We start from the raw sequence: 13518 nt of genomic DNA, 5'->3' as shown, positions 1-13518 counted from the left end.
CCACTCCACAGGTACTGCTCTATAAGGACTGCTACAGGTCCACTCCACAGGTACTGCTCTATAAGGACTGCTACAGGTCCACTCCACAGGTACTGACTCTAAAGGTCCACAGGTACTGCTCTATAAGGACTGCTAAAGGTCCACTCCACAGGTACTGCTCTATAAGGACTGCTAAAGGTCCACTCCACAGGTACTGCTCTGTAAGGACTGCTAAAGGTCCACTCCACAGGTACTGCTCTGATTGCCACAGGTCCACTCCACAGGTACTGCTCTATAAGGACTGCTAAAGGTCCACTCCACAGGTACTGCTCTATAAGGACTGCTAAAGGTCCACTCCACAGGTACTGCTCTATAAGGACTGCTAAAGGTCCACTCCACAGGTACTGGTCTTTAATGGCTGCTAAAGGTCCACTCCACAGGTACTGGTCTATAAGGACTGGTAAAGGTCCACTCGAGAGGTACTGACGCACCTTTCACATTGATTGGCAGAAGGTCTTCATAGATGAGTTGCTGCAACCTGTAAATAATGTAAAATGAAGAAATGCTGCCCCCTGGTGTCATAATGAAAGTAATACAACAAATAAACCTCAAGATTTAGTGACGCTCACATGATACTTACAATCCTGGAGCATTCATGTGTATTCTATTTAATGAGTTTACAGCATGATCCTCGTATACATAACAAGGGAAAACAAATCCTATAATAAAATAAAACAGCAGCACATCAATATTCTTCAACCCTGATTTCTTGTTACCATTCTGTTAAAACATTCTGCCATCGTCAGTGCAAAAATCGGAACAAGCCTAAATACCGGGGCATTGTCGTAGCGATATGGCTTTCGCTTGCGCATCTAGAAGACAGAATTCACTATGAATGCGAAGCTAATTAACGGTGTGGTATAGTACAGTGTAAGAAAGAATAGCATTCAAAGCTAGCAATCTCTGCAGAGTTGGTTATAGCGATATCCATATGAGCCGAGTGTGTGTGTGTGTGTGTGTGTGTGTGTGTGTGTGTGTGTGTGTGTGTGTGTGTGTGTGTGTGTGTGTGTGTGTACGAATCTGAAGAGATAAATAAACAGAAAAGGAAACAAAACTAAATATCTATTTTCACAGCAGCACCAATACAGAACAATTAAAAGGATTCTCCAAGGAACCAATCAAACATAAACACACATTACTTCTAATCTGGTGTCGTCTTGAAATGGCAAACGTGTGGAGACTAAATATCCAAACCGCTGGGTGAGTCAAGCGGAGGAAGAGGCTGTGTAGTTGGTGTCTGAGCTGCATACAATCTTACTCTGATCATTCCTTTACAGTTCACTCATTACAAACGCCATACAGTGTAGTGTTGATTACAGTCCGTCATTGTCTTATACATTTCGGGCTAGAATATGTTGGGAAGATTGTACAATATGATTCATCATAAGGCATATTGAAAAAAATCTATTCCTCTTTGTACCCGTTCAATTCCTTCAGTACCTGTTCAATAAATAAATCAGAGAGGATTTCTTGGATGTCTTACAGTAGAGTAACGTCGTAGATTCTACAGCACGGCAGGTCATTTCTGTATGGTGACACGGTGCTCTGTTTTGTTGTGGGAAGACATACAGACAGTAAGAGGTTCAGGAAAGATTGGACGTCCTTAAGGAGATGTAGGAAGTTGATGTGAGAGTTGTTTCTGTCAAACCTCCCACAGTCCACCCAGACATGTCCTGGGTCTCTATATCCCCAATCCCACGATGCACAGGGCCAGCAGTAGCATGGCGGCCAGACTGAGAGTGGGTCTCAGGAAAGACGCCTTACCTGGAGGAGGGGAGGGGACACGGTAAGAGGCATGCTGGGTAAGACACTGTCTGGACAACAAACACACTCAAAAGAATATTCCTCCTCAGATCTTTCCTCCTTTCCCTCTGACGTTTTGAGAAGGTGAGGAGAGAGGAATCAAATAATCAAGGAATCGAGGAAAATACTTTGAGATTCACCCACAAATTGACATGGCCCTTCAATTCCCCAACCAGATACTAACCAGTAGACCCATCTGTCCCTTACTTACCCTGAAGCCTGATCTTCCTGATGGGGCCGTCTCCACCCTCATAGCGACCTCTGACCTCCAGCTCGTAGTCCCCTACCTGGGGCATGGGGAAGTCAATGAAGTGCCAGCCCGTCATGTAGATCGGCCCTGTGATGTAGCCAGTCTTCCTGAACATCACCTGGAGAGGAGAGGAGAGGAGAGGAGAGGAGAGGAGAGGAGAGGAGAGGAGAGGAGAGGAGAGGAGAGGAGATGAGAGGAGAGGAGAGGAGAGGAGAGGAGAGGAGAGGAGAGGAGAGGAGAGGAGAGGAGAGGAGATGAAAGGAGAGGAAAGGAGAGGAGAGGAGAGGAGAGGAGGAGATGAGAGGCTAAGAGGAGAGGAGAGGAGAGGAGAGGAGAGAGGAGAGGAGAGGAGAGGAGAGGGGATGAGATGAGATGAGAGAGATGAGATGAGAGGAGAGGAGAGGAGAGGAGAGGAGAGGAGAGGAGAGGAGAGGAGAGGAGAGGAGAGGAAAGGAGAGGAGAGGAGAGGAGAGGAGGAGATGAGAGGAGAGGGAGAGATGGAGAGGAGAGGAGAGGAGAGGAGAGGAGAGGAGAGGGAGAGGAGAGAGAGGAGAGGAGAGGAGAGGAGAGAGGAGATGAGATGAGAGGAGAGGAAAGGAGAGGGAGAGGGAGAGGAGAGAGAGAGAGAGGAGAGGAGAGGAGAGGGAGAGGAGAGGAGAGGAGAGGGAGGAGAGGAGAGGAGAGGAGAGAGAGGAGAGGATTTCTTGTCTTCTGAGGACACTTATTTCCACAGGCTCAAACTGGATCACACCAGTTGCTGCAAGATTCAAATGAAACAAAGTAAAATGCCTTAAATACCTTATAATATAGTGGGAAGGACTCATTGCCAAACCAGTCGTAGGAGATGTGGTGCCACCACACGTACAGCCACTTGCCAGAGTAGCTGATGTAACGCCACATTTGGGGAGCCACACTTGAGCTGCAGAGAATAGAATATTAATCTCAACGGGATCACCTACAATAGACATGTACTGTATATGGAATTCCAGTGTGGTTTTGGCATCTGGTCTTACGTGCTCTCTGGTGAACATCTCGCAGTGTTCGCTGGGAGGGCCGACACCGGCTCCATTGTAGGCTCTGACCTCGATGAGGTAGTGGAGTCTGGCAGCATGTTCTCCAGCCTGGTCTGGTTCATGGAGGCGGCACAAAGATACTTCCATTGGCCCCCGGCTCTGTATCGTCATACTTCCTCCAGTACTTCACCTGGTCAGAAAGCCGGGATTGGTCAGAGCAGGTGTCAATCAATTTGAACCAAAACTGGTGATCCAATCAAAATGTTCACCAGTTCCTCACACAGAGACCTATTCTTCTTTCACGTCAGGCTGGCAAGGAAGCCACAGTTGAACACAAGGTATTTTATTTGTTAGAGTCTCATGAGAAGGGCCATCCCACTGGGCAAAAACAACTGATTGTATTTGCAAAAAATCATCAAGGGAATTTCATATTTTTTTCTCACCCAACTTTAAACATAAATCCAATGACATGATACTTTTGTTGTTGTTGATTTCACATTAAACTCACGTTAGTTGACAACTCAGCCAAATGTAAATCAAAACAAGATGTTGAACTGACGTCTGTGCCCAGTGAGATGTGTTTTTCCTGATCACTTAACCAGACCATCATTCGTAATCTGAGCAGGAAAATGTGTCCTTCCTCATAAATCATGGACATCACTAGACATCCAGGAACTTTAAAGAGCAACAGACCTGGTATCCATCTATGTACTGCTGAAGGCCGGTACCAGTGTCCATGACTGGTATCCACCAGACCAGAGCTTCATGGGACGAGACAGGCCTGGAGTATACATCTGTAGGAGACTCAGAGGGGACTAGTGGGGGGGGGAGGGAGGGAGGGGGAGGGAGAGAGGGAGAGAGGGAGGAGAGAAAGAGAGAGAGAGAGAGAGAGAGAGAGAGAGAGAGAGAGAGAGAGAGAGAGAGAGAGAGAGAGAGAGGGGGAGAGGGGTAGATCAGATTGAGAGAAACTTGTAAAGGCTGCCAATTGTCATGTCTTTACTATCATTAAATGAAGACTTTTAGTTTTTAACAAAGATTATCTGTAATTAGTATTACGCGATTAACTAATTAATCAGGTAACTGTATATAACTAGGTCGGGGCACCAAGGAAAATATTCAGATTACAAAGTTAGAATTTTTCTAATATAACTTTTTGAATATTTTCATATCTGATAGTCTTCTGATTAATTAATTATTTATTTTACCTCACGTTAGTCTCATTCCAAACGTTGTAAATTGTTGGTTATCTGCACAAACCCAGTCTTCACTATGAGTCATCCATACATCAATTGTCTTAAATAATTTATTTATTAACTAACTAAACAATCACAGAAATGCACACACAAACAAACCATGTAAATATGGTTACAAGAAATGATAGGGGAATGTGCCCTAGTGGGCTGAACCGGCATGGCAGCTTGTTAGACAAAGGGGAAGTGGGGTTGACTGAAATAAGACAACACACAGTTGATAATTGTAACAATTGAAATGCTAATCCTTTGAACATGAATGCTCACTCATTCGGGAATAATTGCAATCAATATATATATTTACGTTCAGTGTGTCGTCGGGATCTCTGCTGAAAAGTTTGTTTCTTTTGTAGAATTGTCCGTCTCTCTCTGTCGTGGTTAGGATGGATAGTTCAGAGTGACATTCATTCATGTCGTTATGGATAGATGTTTCGGCGGTTGTCATTCTTCGCGTTCAATGATACCGAATTCCTAGCTGCAGACTAGTAATTAATATCTTGTTCTTATTCTGTCGGTATCGATAGTCTAAAAGTTTAACCTCGTGGGATGATTAAAAGATTCAGCAGTCTGGTCTCAAACCTTGGCCCTCTAGTTATCGAGTTAAGCTGGTCTGCAACCTTTGTCCTCTCGTAATGGAGAGAAACATGGTCTGTTGAGAAATTCTCAAAGTTGGGGTTTTATTCGGGAGTTGCAGAAAAGGGCCTGTCCCAGGATGCCTGACCCTAACTGGGCTCATGGGCGGTCCTCTGATTTAGTTAAACTCAAAAGGGAATAGGAGTTTCCTTCATTAAACAGTCCAAGATCACATTACTCAATTTTACAAACAGTATCATCCTCACTCATTCATCTTATACAACAATTAGATGTAAACCTCATATCTGAGGCTGTTATATAAACAGCATTATGGTAATGTGGCCGCACAGTCTCCCATGAGCTTCACCAAATTGTACAAACTGGACCAGTTCGTAGCTGGATTCTTCACCGATGTGTTATACCTTCTCCGGAACATAAATGTTGTTCGGACCTCAAGTTCTGTGAGGTGGAAGAAATTCCTTTGTTCTCTATGAAAATTCACTCTGTCTCTATACTGTGGCCATGAGGAGATCATCTCCTCCAGGAATTTACGACCTCTCTGACCAGTTGTAGGAGAATTTACGACCTCTCTGACTAGTTGTAGGAGACAGAGAGAGGGGGATGATTCTCGCTGTACCCAAAGATGGCAACGTCATGACACTATCATCTTGAAGAGGTTAAAGAACATGTTTACCATGGCTAGGGTTAGGGCTGAGGGCTAGGGTTAGGGCTGAGGGTTAGGGTTAGGCTGAGGGTTAGGGTTAGGGCTGAGGGTTAGGGTTAGGGCTAGGGTTAGGGCTGAGGTTAGGTTTAGGGCTGAGGGTTAGGGCTAGGGTTAGGGTTAGGGTAAGGTTAGGGCTGAGGGTTAGGGTTAGGGCTGAGGGTTAGGGGGTTAGGGCTGAGGGTTAGGGTTAGGGTTAGGGCTAGGTTAGGGCTGAGGGTTAGGGTTTAGGGCTGAGGGTTAGGGCTGAGGGTTAGGGTTAGGGCTGAGGGTTAGGGTTAGGGCTGAGGGTTAGGGTTAGGTTAGGGTTAGGGGCTAAGGTTAGGGTTAGGGTTAGGGCTGAGGGTTAGGGCTGAGGGTTAGGTTAGGGCTGAGGGTTAGGCTGAGGGTTAGGGTTAGGGCTGAGGGTTAGGGTTGAGGGTTAGGGTTAGGGCTAGGTTAGGGCTGAGGGTTAGGGTGAGGCTAGGGTTAGGGCTGAGGGTTAGGGTTTGAGGCTAGGGTTAGGGCTGAGGCTAGGGTTAGGGTTGAGGCTAGGGTTAGGGCTGAGGCTAGGGTTAGGGTTGAGGCTAGGGTTGAGGGTTAGGTTGAGGCTAGGGTTAGGCTGAGGGGTTAGGGCTAGGGTTAGGGCTGAGGCTAGGGTTAGGTTAGAGGCTAGGGTTAGGGCTGAGGGTTAGGCTGAGGCTAGGGTTAGGGGCTGAGGGTTAGGGTTGAGGCTAGGTTAGGGCTGAGGCTAGGGTTAGGGCTGAGGGTTAGGGTTAGGGTTAGGGTTAGGGTTGAGGCTAGGGTTAGGGCTTAGGGTTAGGGCTGAGGCTAGGGTTAGGAGGCTGAGGTTAGGGTTAGGGTTAGGGTTGAGGTTAGGGTTAGGCTGAGGGTTAGGGCTGAGGGTTAGGGTTGAGGCTAGGGTTAGGGCTGAGGGTTAGGGTTAGGGTTAGGGCTGAGGCTAGGGTTAGGGCTGAGGGTTAGGGTTGAGGCTAGGGTTAGGGCTGAGGGTTAGGGCTGAGGTTAGGGTTAGGGCTGAGGGTTAGGGCTGAGGCTAGGGTTAGGGCTGAGGGTTAGGGCTGAGGTTAGGGTTAGGGCTGAGGGTTAGGGCTGAGGCTAGGGTTAGGGTTAGGGCTGAGGCTAGGGTTAGGGCTGAGGCAGGTTAGGGCTGAGGCTAGGGTTAGGGTTAGAGGCTACAGGTTAGGGCTGAGGCTAGGGTTAGGGCTGAGGTTAGGGCTAGGGTTAGGGCTGAGGAGGGTTAGGGCTGAGGCTAGGGTTAGGGCTGAGGCTAGGGTTAGGGCTGAGGCTAGGGTTAGGGCTAGGGTTAGGGTTAGGGTTAGGGTTAGGCTGAGGGTTAGGCTGAGGCTAGGGTTAGGGCTGAGGGTTAGGGCTGAGGCTAGGGTTAGGGCTGAGGCTAGGGTTAGCTGAGGCTAGGGTTAGGCTGAGGGTTAGGGTTGAGGCTAGGGTTAGGGTTGAGGCTAGGGTTAGGGCTGAGGCTAGGGTTAGGGCTGAGGGTTAGGGCTGAGGCTAGGGTTAGGGCTGAGGCTAGGGTTAGGGTTGAGGCTAGGGTTAGGGTTGGGTTAGGGTTAGGGCTGAGGCTAGGGTTAGGGTTGAGGTTAGGGTTAGGGCTAGAGGAGGGTTGAGGCTAGGGTTAGGGCTAGGGTTAGGTTAGGGCTGAGGGTTAGGGTTGAGGCTAGGGTTAGGGCTGAGGTTAGGGTTAGGGCTGAGGGTTAGGGCTGGGCTAGGGTTAGGGCTGAGGGTTAGGGTTGAGGCTAGGGTTAGGGGTTGAGGTTAGGGTTAGGTTGAGGGTTAGGGTTAGGGTTAGGCTAGGGTTAGGGTTGAGGTTAGGGTTAGGGTTGAGGCTAGGGTTAGGTTGAGGGTTAGGGTTAGGCTGAGGTTAGGGTTAGGCTAGGGGTTAGGGTTGAGGCTAGGGTTAGGGCTGAGGTTAGGGTTAGGTTGAGGCTAGGGTTAGGGTTGAGGCTAGGGTTAGGGTTGAGGCTAGGGTTAGGGCTGAGGCTAGGGTTAGGGCTGAGGTTAGGGTTAGGGCTGAGGCTAGGGTTAGGCTAGGGTTAGGGCTGAGGCTAGGGTTAGGCTAGGTTAGGGTTAGGGCTGAGGCTAGGGTTGAGGCTAGGGTTAGGGCTGAGGAGGGTTAGGCTGAGGCTAGGGTTAGGGCTGAGGCTAGGGTTAGGCTAGGGTTAGGGTTAGGCTGAGGGTTAGGGTTGAGGGCTAGGAGGGTTGAGGCTAGGGTTAGGGCTGGGTTAGGGTTAGGGCTGAGGCTAGGGTTAGGGCTGAGGCTAGGGTTAGGGCTGAGGCTAGGGTTAGGGCTGAGGCTAGGGTTAGGGCTGAGGCTAGGGTTAGGGCTGAGGGTTAGGGTTGAGGCTAGGGTTAGGGCTGAGGGCTAGGGTTAGGGTTGAGGCTAGGGTTAGGGCTGAGGCTAGGGTTAGGGCTGAGGCTAGGGTTAGGGTTGAGGCTAGGGTTAGGGCTACGGGTTAGGGCTGAGGGTTAGGGCTGAGGCTAGGGTTTAGGGTTAGGGCTGAGGCTAGGGTTAGGGGGTTAGGGTTAGGCTGGGTTAGGGTTAGGGCTGAGGCTAGGTTAGGGCTGAGGTTAGGGTTAGGGTTGAGGCTAGGGTTAGGGTTAGGGTTAGGGTTGAGGTTAGGGTTAGGGTTAGGGAGTGAGGCTAGGGTTAGAGGTTAGGGTTAGGGTTGAGGTTAGGGTTAGGGTGAGGGGTTGAGGCTAGGGTTAGGGCTGAGGGTTAGGTTGAGGCTAGGGTTAGGGCTAGGAGGCTAGGGTTAGGGCTGAGGGTTAGGGTTGAGGCTAGGGTTAGGGTTAGGTTAGGGTTAGGGTTAGGGGTTAGGGTTGAGGTTAGGGTTAGGGTTGAGGGCTAGGGTTAGGGCTGAGGGTTAGGGTTGAGGGTTAGGGTTGGGCTGAGGTTAGGGTTAGGGTTGAGGGTTAGGGTTGAGGCTAGGGTTAGGGCTAGGGAGGCTAGGGTTAGGGTTGAGGTTAGGGTTAGGGCTGAGGGTTAGGCTAGGGTTAGGGCTGAGGGTTAGGGTTGAGGGTTAGGGTTAGGGTTAGGGCTAGGGTTAGGGCTGAGGGGTTAGGGCTGAGGCTAGGGTTAGGGCTGAGGCTAGGGTTAGGGCTGAGGCTAGGGTTAGGGTTAGGGCTAGGGTTAGGGTGAGGGTTAGGGCTGAGGGTTAGGGTTAGGGCTAGGGTTAGGCTGAGGGTTAGGGTTAGGGCTGAGGCTAGGGTTAGGGCTGAGGGTTAGGGTTAGGTTAGGTTAGGGGAGGCTAGGGTTAGGCTGAGGTTAGGGTTAGGGCTGAGGCTAGGGTTAGGGTGAGGTTAGGGTTAGGGCTAGGAGGCTGAGGTTAGGGTTAGGGCTGAGGCTAGGGTTAGGGCTGAGGCTAGGGTTAGGGCTGAGGGTTAGGGCTGAGGCTAGGGGTTGAGGGTTAGGGGCTAGGCTAGGGTTGAGGCTAGGGTTAGGGTTGAGGTTAGGGTTAGGCTGAGGCTAGGGTTAGGGTTAGGTTAGGGGTTAGGGCTGAGGTTAGGGCTGAGGTTAGGGTTAGGAGCTGAGGTTAGGGTTAGGGCTGAGGCTAGGGGTTGAGGCTAGGGTTAGGGTTGAGGTTAGGGTTAGGGTTGAGGGTTAGGCTAGGGTTAGGGCTGAGGCTAGGGTTAGGGCTGAGGCTAGGTTAGGTTGAGGCTAGGGTTAGGTTGAGGTTAGGGTTAGGGCTGAGGCTAGGGTTAGGTTGAGGGTTAGGGTTGAGGCTAGGTTAGGCTGAGGGTTAGGTTAGGGCTAGGGTTAGGTTAGGGCTAGGGGTTAGGGTTGAGGCTAGGGTTAGGGTGAGGCTAGGGTTAGGGTTGGGTTTGAGGCTAGGGTTAGGGTTGAGGCTAGGGTTAGGGCTGAGGGTTAGGGCTGAGGCTAGGGTTGAGGCTAGGGTTAGGGGCTGAGGGTTAGGGTTGAGGTTAGGGTAGGGTTAGGCTAGGGTTAGGGTTGAGGGTTAGGGCTGGTTAGGGTTAGGGTTAGGGCTGGTTAGGGCTGAGGGTTAGGGTTAGGGCTGAGGCTAGGGTTAGGGTTGGGTTAGGGTTAGGGCTGAGGAGGGTTAGGTTAGGGTTAGGGTTGAGGCTGAGGTTAGAGGCTAGGGGTTAGGGCTGAGGCTAGGGTTAGGAGCTGAGGTTAGGGCTGAGGTTAGGGTTAGGGTTGAGGCTAGGGTTAGGGCTGAGGGTTAGGTTAGGCTGAGGTTAGGGTTAGGGCTGAGGCTAGGGTTAGGGTTGAGGCTAGGGTTAGGGTTAGGGGGTTGAGGCTAGGGTTAGGGCTGAGGTTAGGGTTAGGGTTGAGGTTGTTAGGGTTCTAGGGTTAGGGCTGAGGGTTAGGGTTGAGGCTAGGGTTGAGGCTAGGGTTAGGGCTGAGGGTTAGGCTAGGGTTAGGGTTAGGGCTGAGGGTTAGGGTTAGGGTTAGGGCTGAGGGTTAGGGCTGAGGTTAGGGTTAGGGTTAGGGGGTTAGGGCTGAGGGTTAGGGTTAGGGTTAGGGAGGTTAGGGTTAGTTGGTTAGGGTTAGGCTGAGGGTTAGGGTTAGGGCTGAGGGTTTGAGGGGCTGAGGGTTAGGGTTAGGGCTGAGGTTAGGGGTTAGGGCTGAGGTTAGGGTTGAGGCTAGGGTTAGGGTTAGGGTTAGGGTTAGGGTTAGGGGTTAGGGTTAGGGTTAGGGTTAGGGTTAGGGTTAGGGTTAGGGTTGAGGGTTAGGGTTAGGGTTAGGGTTAGGGTTAGGGTTAGGGTTGAGGGTTAGGGTTAGGGTTGAGGCTGAGGGTTAGGGTTAGGGTTAGGGTTAGGGCTAGGGTTAGGGTTGAGGTTAGGGGGTTAGGGTTGTTGGGGCTTAGGGATAGGGTTAGGGTTAGGGTTAGGGTTAGGGTTAGGGTTAGGGCTGAGGCTAGGGTTAGGGTTAGGGTTAGGGTTAGGTTAGGGTTAGGGCTGAGGGAGGTTAGGGTTAGGGTTAGGGTTAGGGTTAGGGTTAGGGTTAGGGCTGAGGGTTAGGGTTGAGGGTTAGGGCTGAGGGTTAGGGCTGAGGGTTAGGGTTAGGGCTGAGGGTTAGGGCTGAGGAGGGTTAGGGTTGGGGTTGGGCTAGGGTTAGGGTTGAGAGTTAGGGTTAGGGTTAGGGCTGAGGTTAGGGTTAGGGCTGGGTTAGGGTTAGGGTTAGGGTTTAGGGTTAGGGTTTAAGGGTTTCTTTGGGTTGCACAGGCCTATTACAACTTTCTGCCCTGTTTCTATATTGTACATCAGTCCGGTCTGGAGAGGGTGAGAGAACATGAAAGGTCGAGTGCTCCGAGGGGTCACCCATGACGGTTCAACAACAGGAGGAATGGTTAATTAAGTGCTGAGAATGAACAAGTTGAATTAAAACAATTTAAAAAAAACATGCAAGCTGGATCAATAAATGAATAGATAAATAATTGAATAAGTAAATAATATAGTACATAATTAAAAATCACACCAAGGGATGAAGGGATTCAGGAATTCAGTGCTGCATAAATAAGTGCTGTGTTAGAGTGCTTCATTTATGAAAGACAAGCAGGCCAATAAATCCATTGTTTTTTATTGAACTTCCTCCTGGTGGTGGCAACCCCTCCAGCTCTCCTGATTGGGCCTCACTGACTCCCATGGTCAAGGCTATATACTACTCTTTACCATGCAGACCAAAGTCTTCAGATTGACTATCCACCAGGATTCAGCTCTTCTTCTCTGGTTTGAGGCTAGGGTTAGGGTTGAGGTTAGGGTTAGGGTCGTGGTTGAGGTTAGGGTTGTGGTTGAGGTTAGGGTTAGGTTTGTGGTTGAGGTTAGGGTTGTACCGGGATGTGGTCATACTGCTAGTATGACCCTCACCATCTCGTGGGGTTAGGGGTTAGTATGACCCTCACCATCTCGTGGGGTTAGGGGTTAGTATGACCCTCACCATCTCGTGGGGTTAGGGGTTAGTATGACCCTCACCATCTCGTGGGGTTAGGGGTTTCTACGACCCTCACCATCTCGTGGGGTTAGGGGTTACTATGACCCTCACCATCTCATGGGGTTAGGGGTTAGGGGTTAGGGGTTACTATGACCCTCACCATCTCGTGGGGTTAGGGGTTAGGGGTTACTATGACCCTCACCATCTCGTGGGGTTAGGGGTTAGGGGTTAGTATGACCCTCACCATCTCGTGAGGTTAGGGGTTAGTATGACCCTCACCATCTCGTGGGGTTAGGGGTTAGTACGACCCTCACCATCTCGTGACCCTCACCATCTCATGGGGTTAGGGGGGGTTAGTATGACCCTCACCCTCACCATCTCGTGGGGTTAGGGGTTACTATGACCCTCACCATCTAGTGGGGTTAGGGGTTTGACCCCTCATATCATCTCATGGGGTTGGGGTTAGGGGGGTACGACCCCACCATCTCAAGGGGTTACTAGTGTGACCCTCACCATCTCGTGGGGTTAGGGGTTACTATGACCTCACCATCTCAGGTTAGGGGTTAGGGGTTACATGACCCTCACCATCTCGTGGGGTTAGGGGTTATTATGGTTAGGGGTTAGGGTTATGACCCTCACCATCTCGTGGGGTTAGGTATGACCCTCACCATCTATCTCATGGGGTTAGGGGTTTCTATGACCCTCACCATCTCGTGGGGTTAGGGGTTAGGGTTACTATGACCTCACCATCTATGGGGTTAGGGGTTAGGGGTATGACCCTCACCATCTCATGGGGTTAGGGGTTAGGGGTTACTATGACCCTCACCATCTCGTGGGGTTGGGGTTAGGGGTTAGTATGACCCTCACCATCTCGTGGGGTTAGGGGTTAGTATGACCCTCACCATCTGGGGTGGGGTTAGGGTTACTATGACCTCACCATCTCATCTCACCATCTCGTGGGGTTAGGGGTTAGGGGTTAGTATGACCCTCACCATCTCGTGGGGTTAGGGGTTAGTATGACCCTCACCATCTCGTGGGGTTCACCAGGGGTTAGGGGTTACTATGACCCTCACCATCTAGTGGGGGGACCCCATCATCATCTCATGGGGTTAGGGGCTATGACCTTCACCATCTAGTGGGGTTAGGGGTTAGTACGACCCCACCATCTCATGGGGTTAGGGGCTAGTGTGACCCTCACCATCTCGTGGGGTTAGGGGTTATTATGACCCTCACCATCTCGTGGGGTTAGGGGTTAGGGGTTACTATGACCCTCACCATCTCGTGGGGTTAGGGGTTAGGGGTTACTATGACCCTCACCATCTCGTGGGGTTAGGGGTTAGGGGTTATTATGACCCTCACCATCTCGTGGGGTTAGGGGTTAGGGGTTACTATGACCCTCACCATCTCGTGGGGTTAGGGGTTAGGGGTTACTATGACCCTCACCATCTCGTGGGGTTAGGAGTTAGTATGACCCCACCATCTCATGGGGTTAGGGGTTACTATGACCCTCACCATCTCGTGGGGTTAGGGGTTAGGGGTTAGTACGACCCTCACCATCTCGTGGGTAGTAGATAGTGGTCGACAGGCTGTAGGGTCCATCTCCTTTGGAGTTAAACGTCTTCACCTTCACCTGGAACTCCCTGACCTGGAAGTCGTTCGACTTGACCCTGAAAGAGGAGTCTCGATGGACGTAGCGTCGTGTCTCTGGGTCTGATATGGTCTCATACCACCAGTCAACATCATCATGAGGCTTGAATGCCACAACGTAGCCAAACTTCTTACCGTAGAAGTGCTGAGGCTGTACGGGCTGTGGATGGAAGATGACAGAGGAAGATCACATCCGTGTTATTTACCTAATCATCAAGACCCACAACATTACAAACTGACCAACATTTTGATTGAAAGCTGCTCAAAGAAAAACCACATTAGTAACTTTAAATAGATACCATAGATTTTGTATG

General features: G+C 50.4%; 1 protein-coding gene across 1 annotated transcript in view; it reads right to left on the bottom strand.

Annotated features, from left to right (window-relative positions):
• Window positions 1-1541: 1541 nt before the first annotated feature.
• Window positions 1542-13518, bottom strand: part of LOC135529940 (contactin-1-like) — a 48844-nt gene continuing 36867 nt past the window's right edge. Inside the window, 8 exon segments of the mRNA XM_064958348.1 lie at window positions 1542-1803; window positions 2054-2210; window positions 2891-3011; window positions 3110-3191; window positions 3194-3232; window positions 3235-3295; window positions 3799-3920; window positions 13112-13364. Of these exon segments, the coding sequence (XP_064814420.1) occupies window positions 1721-1803; window positions 2054-2210; window positions 2891-3011; window positions 3110-3191; window positions 3194-3232; window positions 3235-3295; window positions 3799-3920; window positions 13112-13364 (918 nt within the window). The 3' untranslated portion in view covers window positions 1542-1720.

The sequence above is a fragment of the Oncorhynchus masou genome, unplaced genomic scaffold (assembly GCF_036934945.1).
Source record: "Oncorhynchus masou masou isolate Uvic2021 unplaced genomic scaffold, UVic_Omas_1.1 unplaced_scaffold_1213, whole genome shotgun sequence".
Classification (NCBI taxonomy): Eukaryota; Metazoa; Chordata; class Actinopteri; order Salmoniformes; family Salmonidae; genus Oncorhynchus; species Oncorhynchus masou.
The sequence above is the reverse complement of the archived record's forward strand: the minus strand, read 5'-3'. Positions and strand labels throughout refer to the sequence as shown.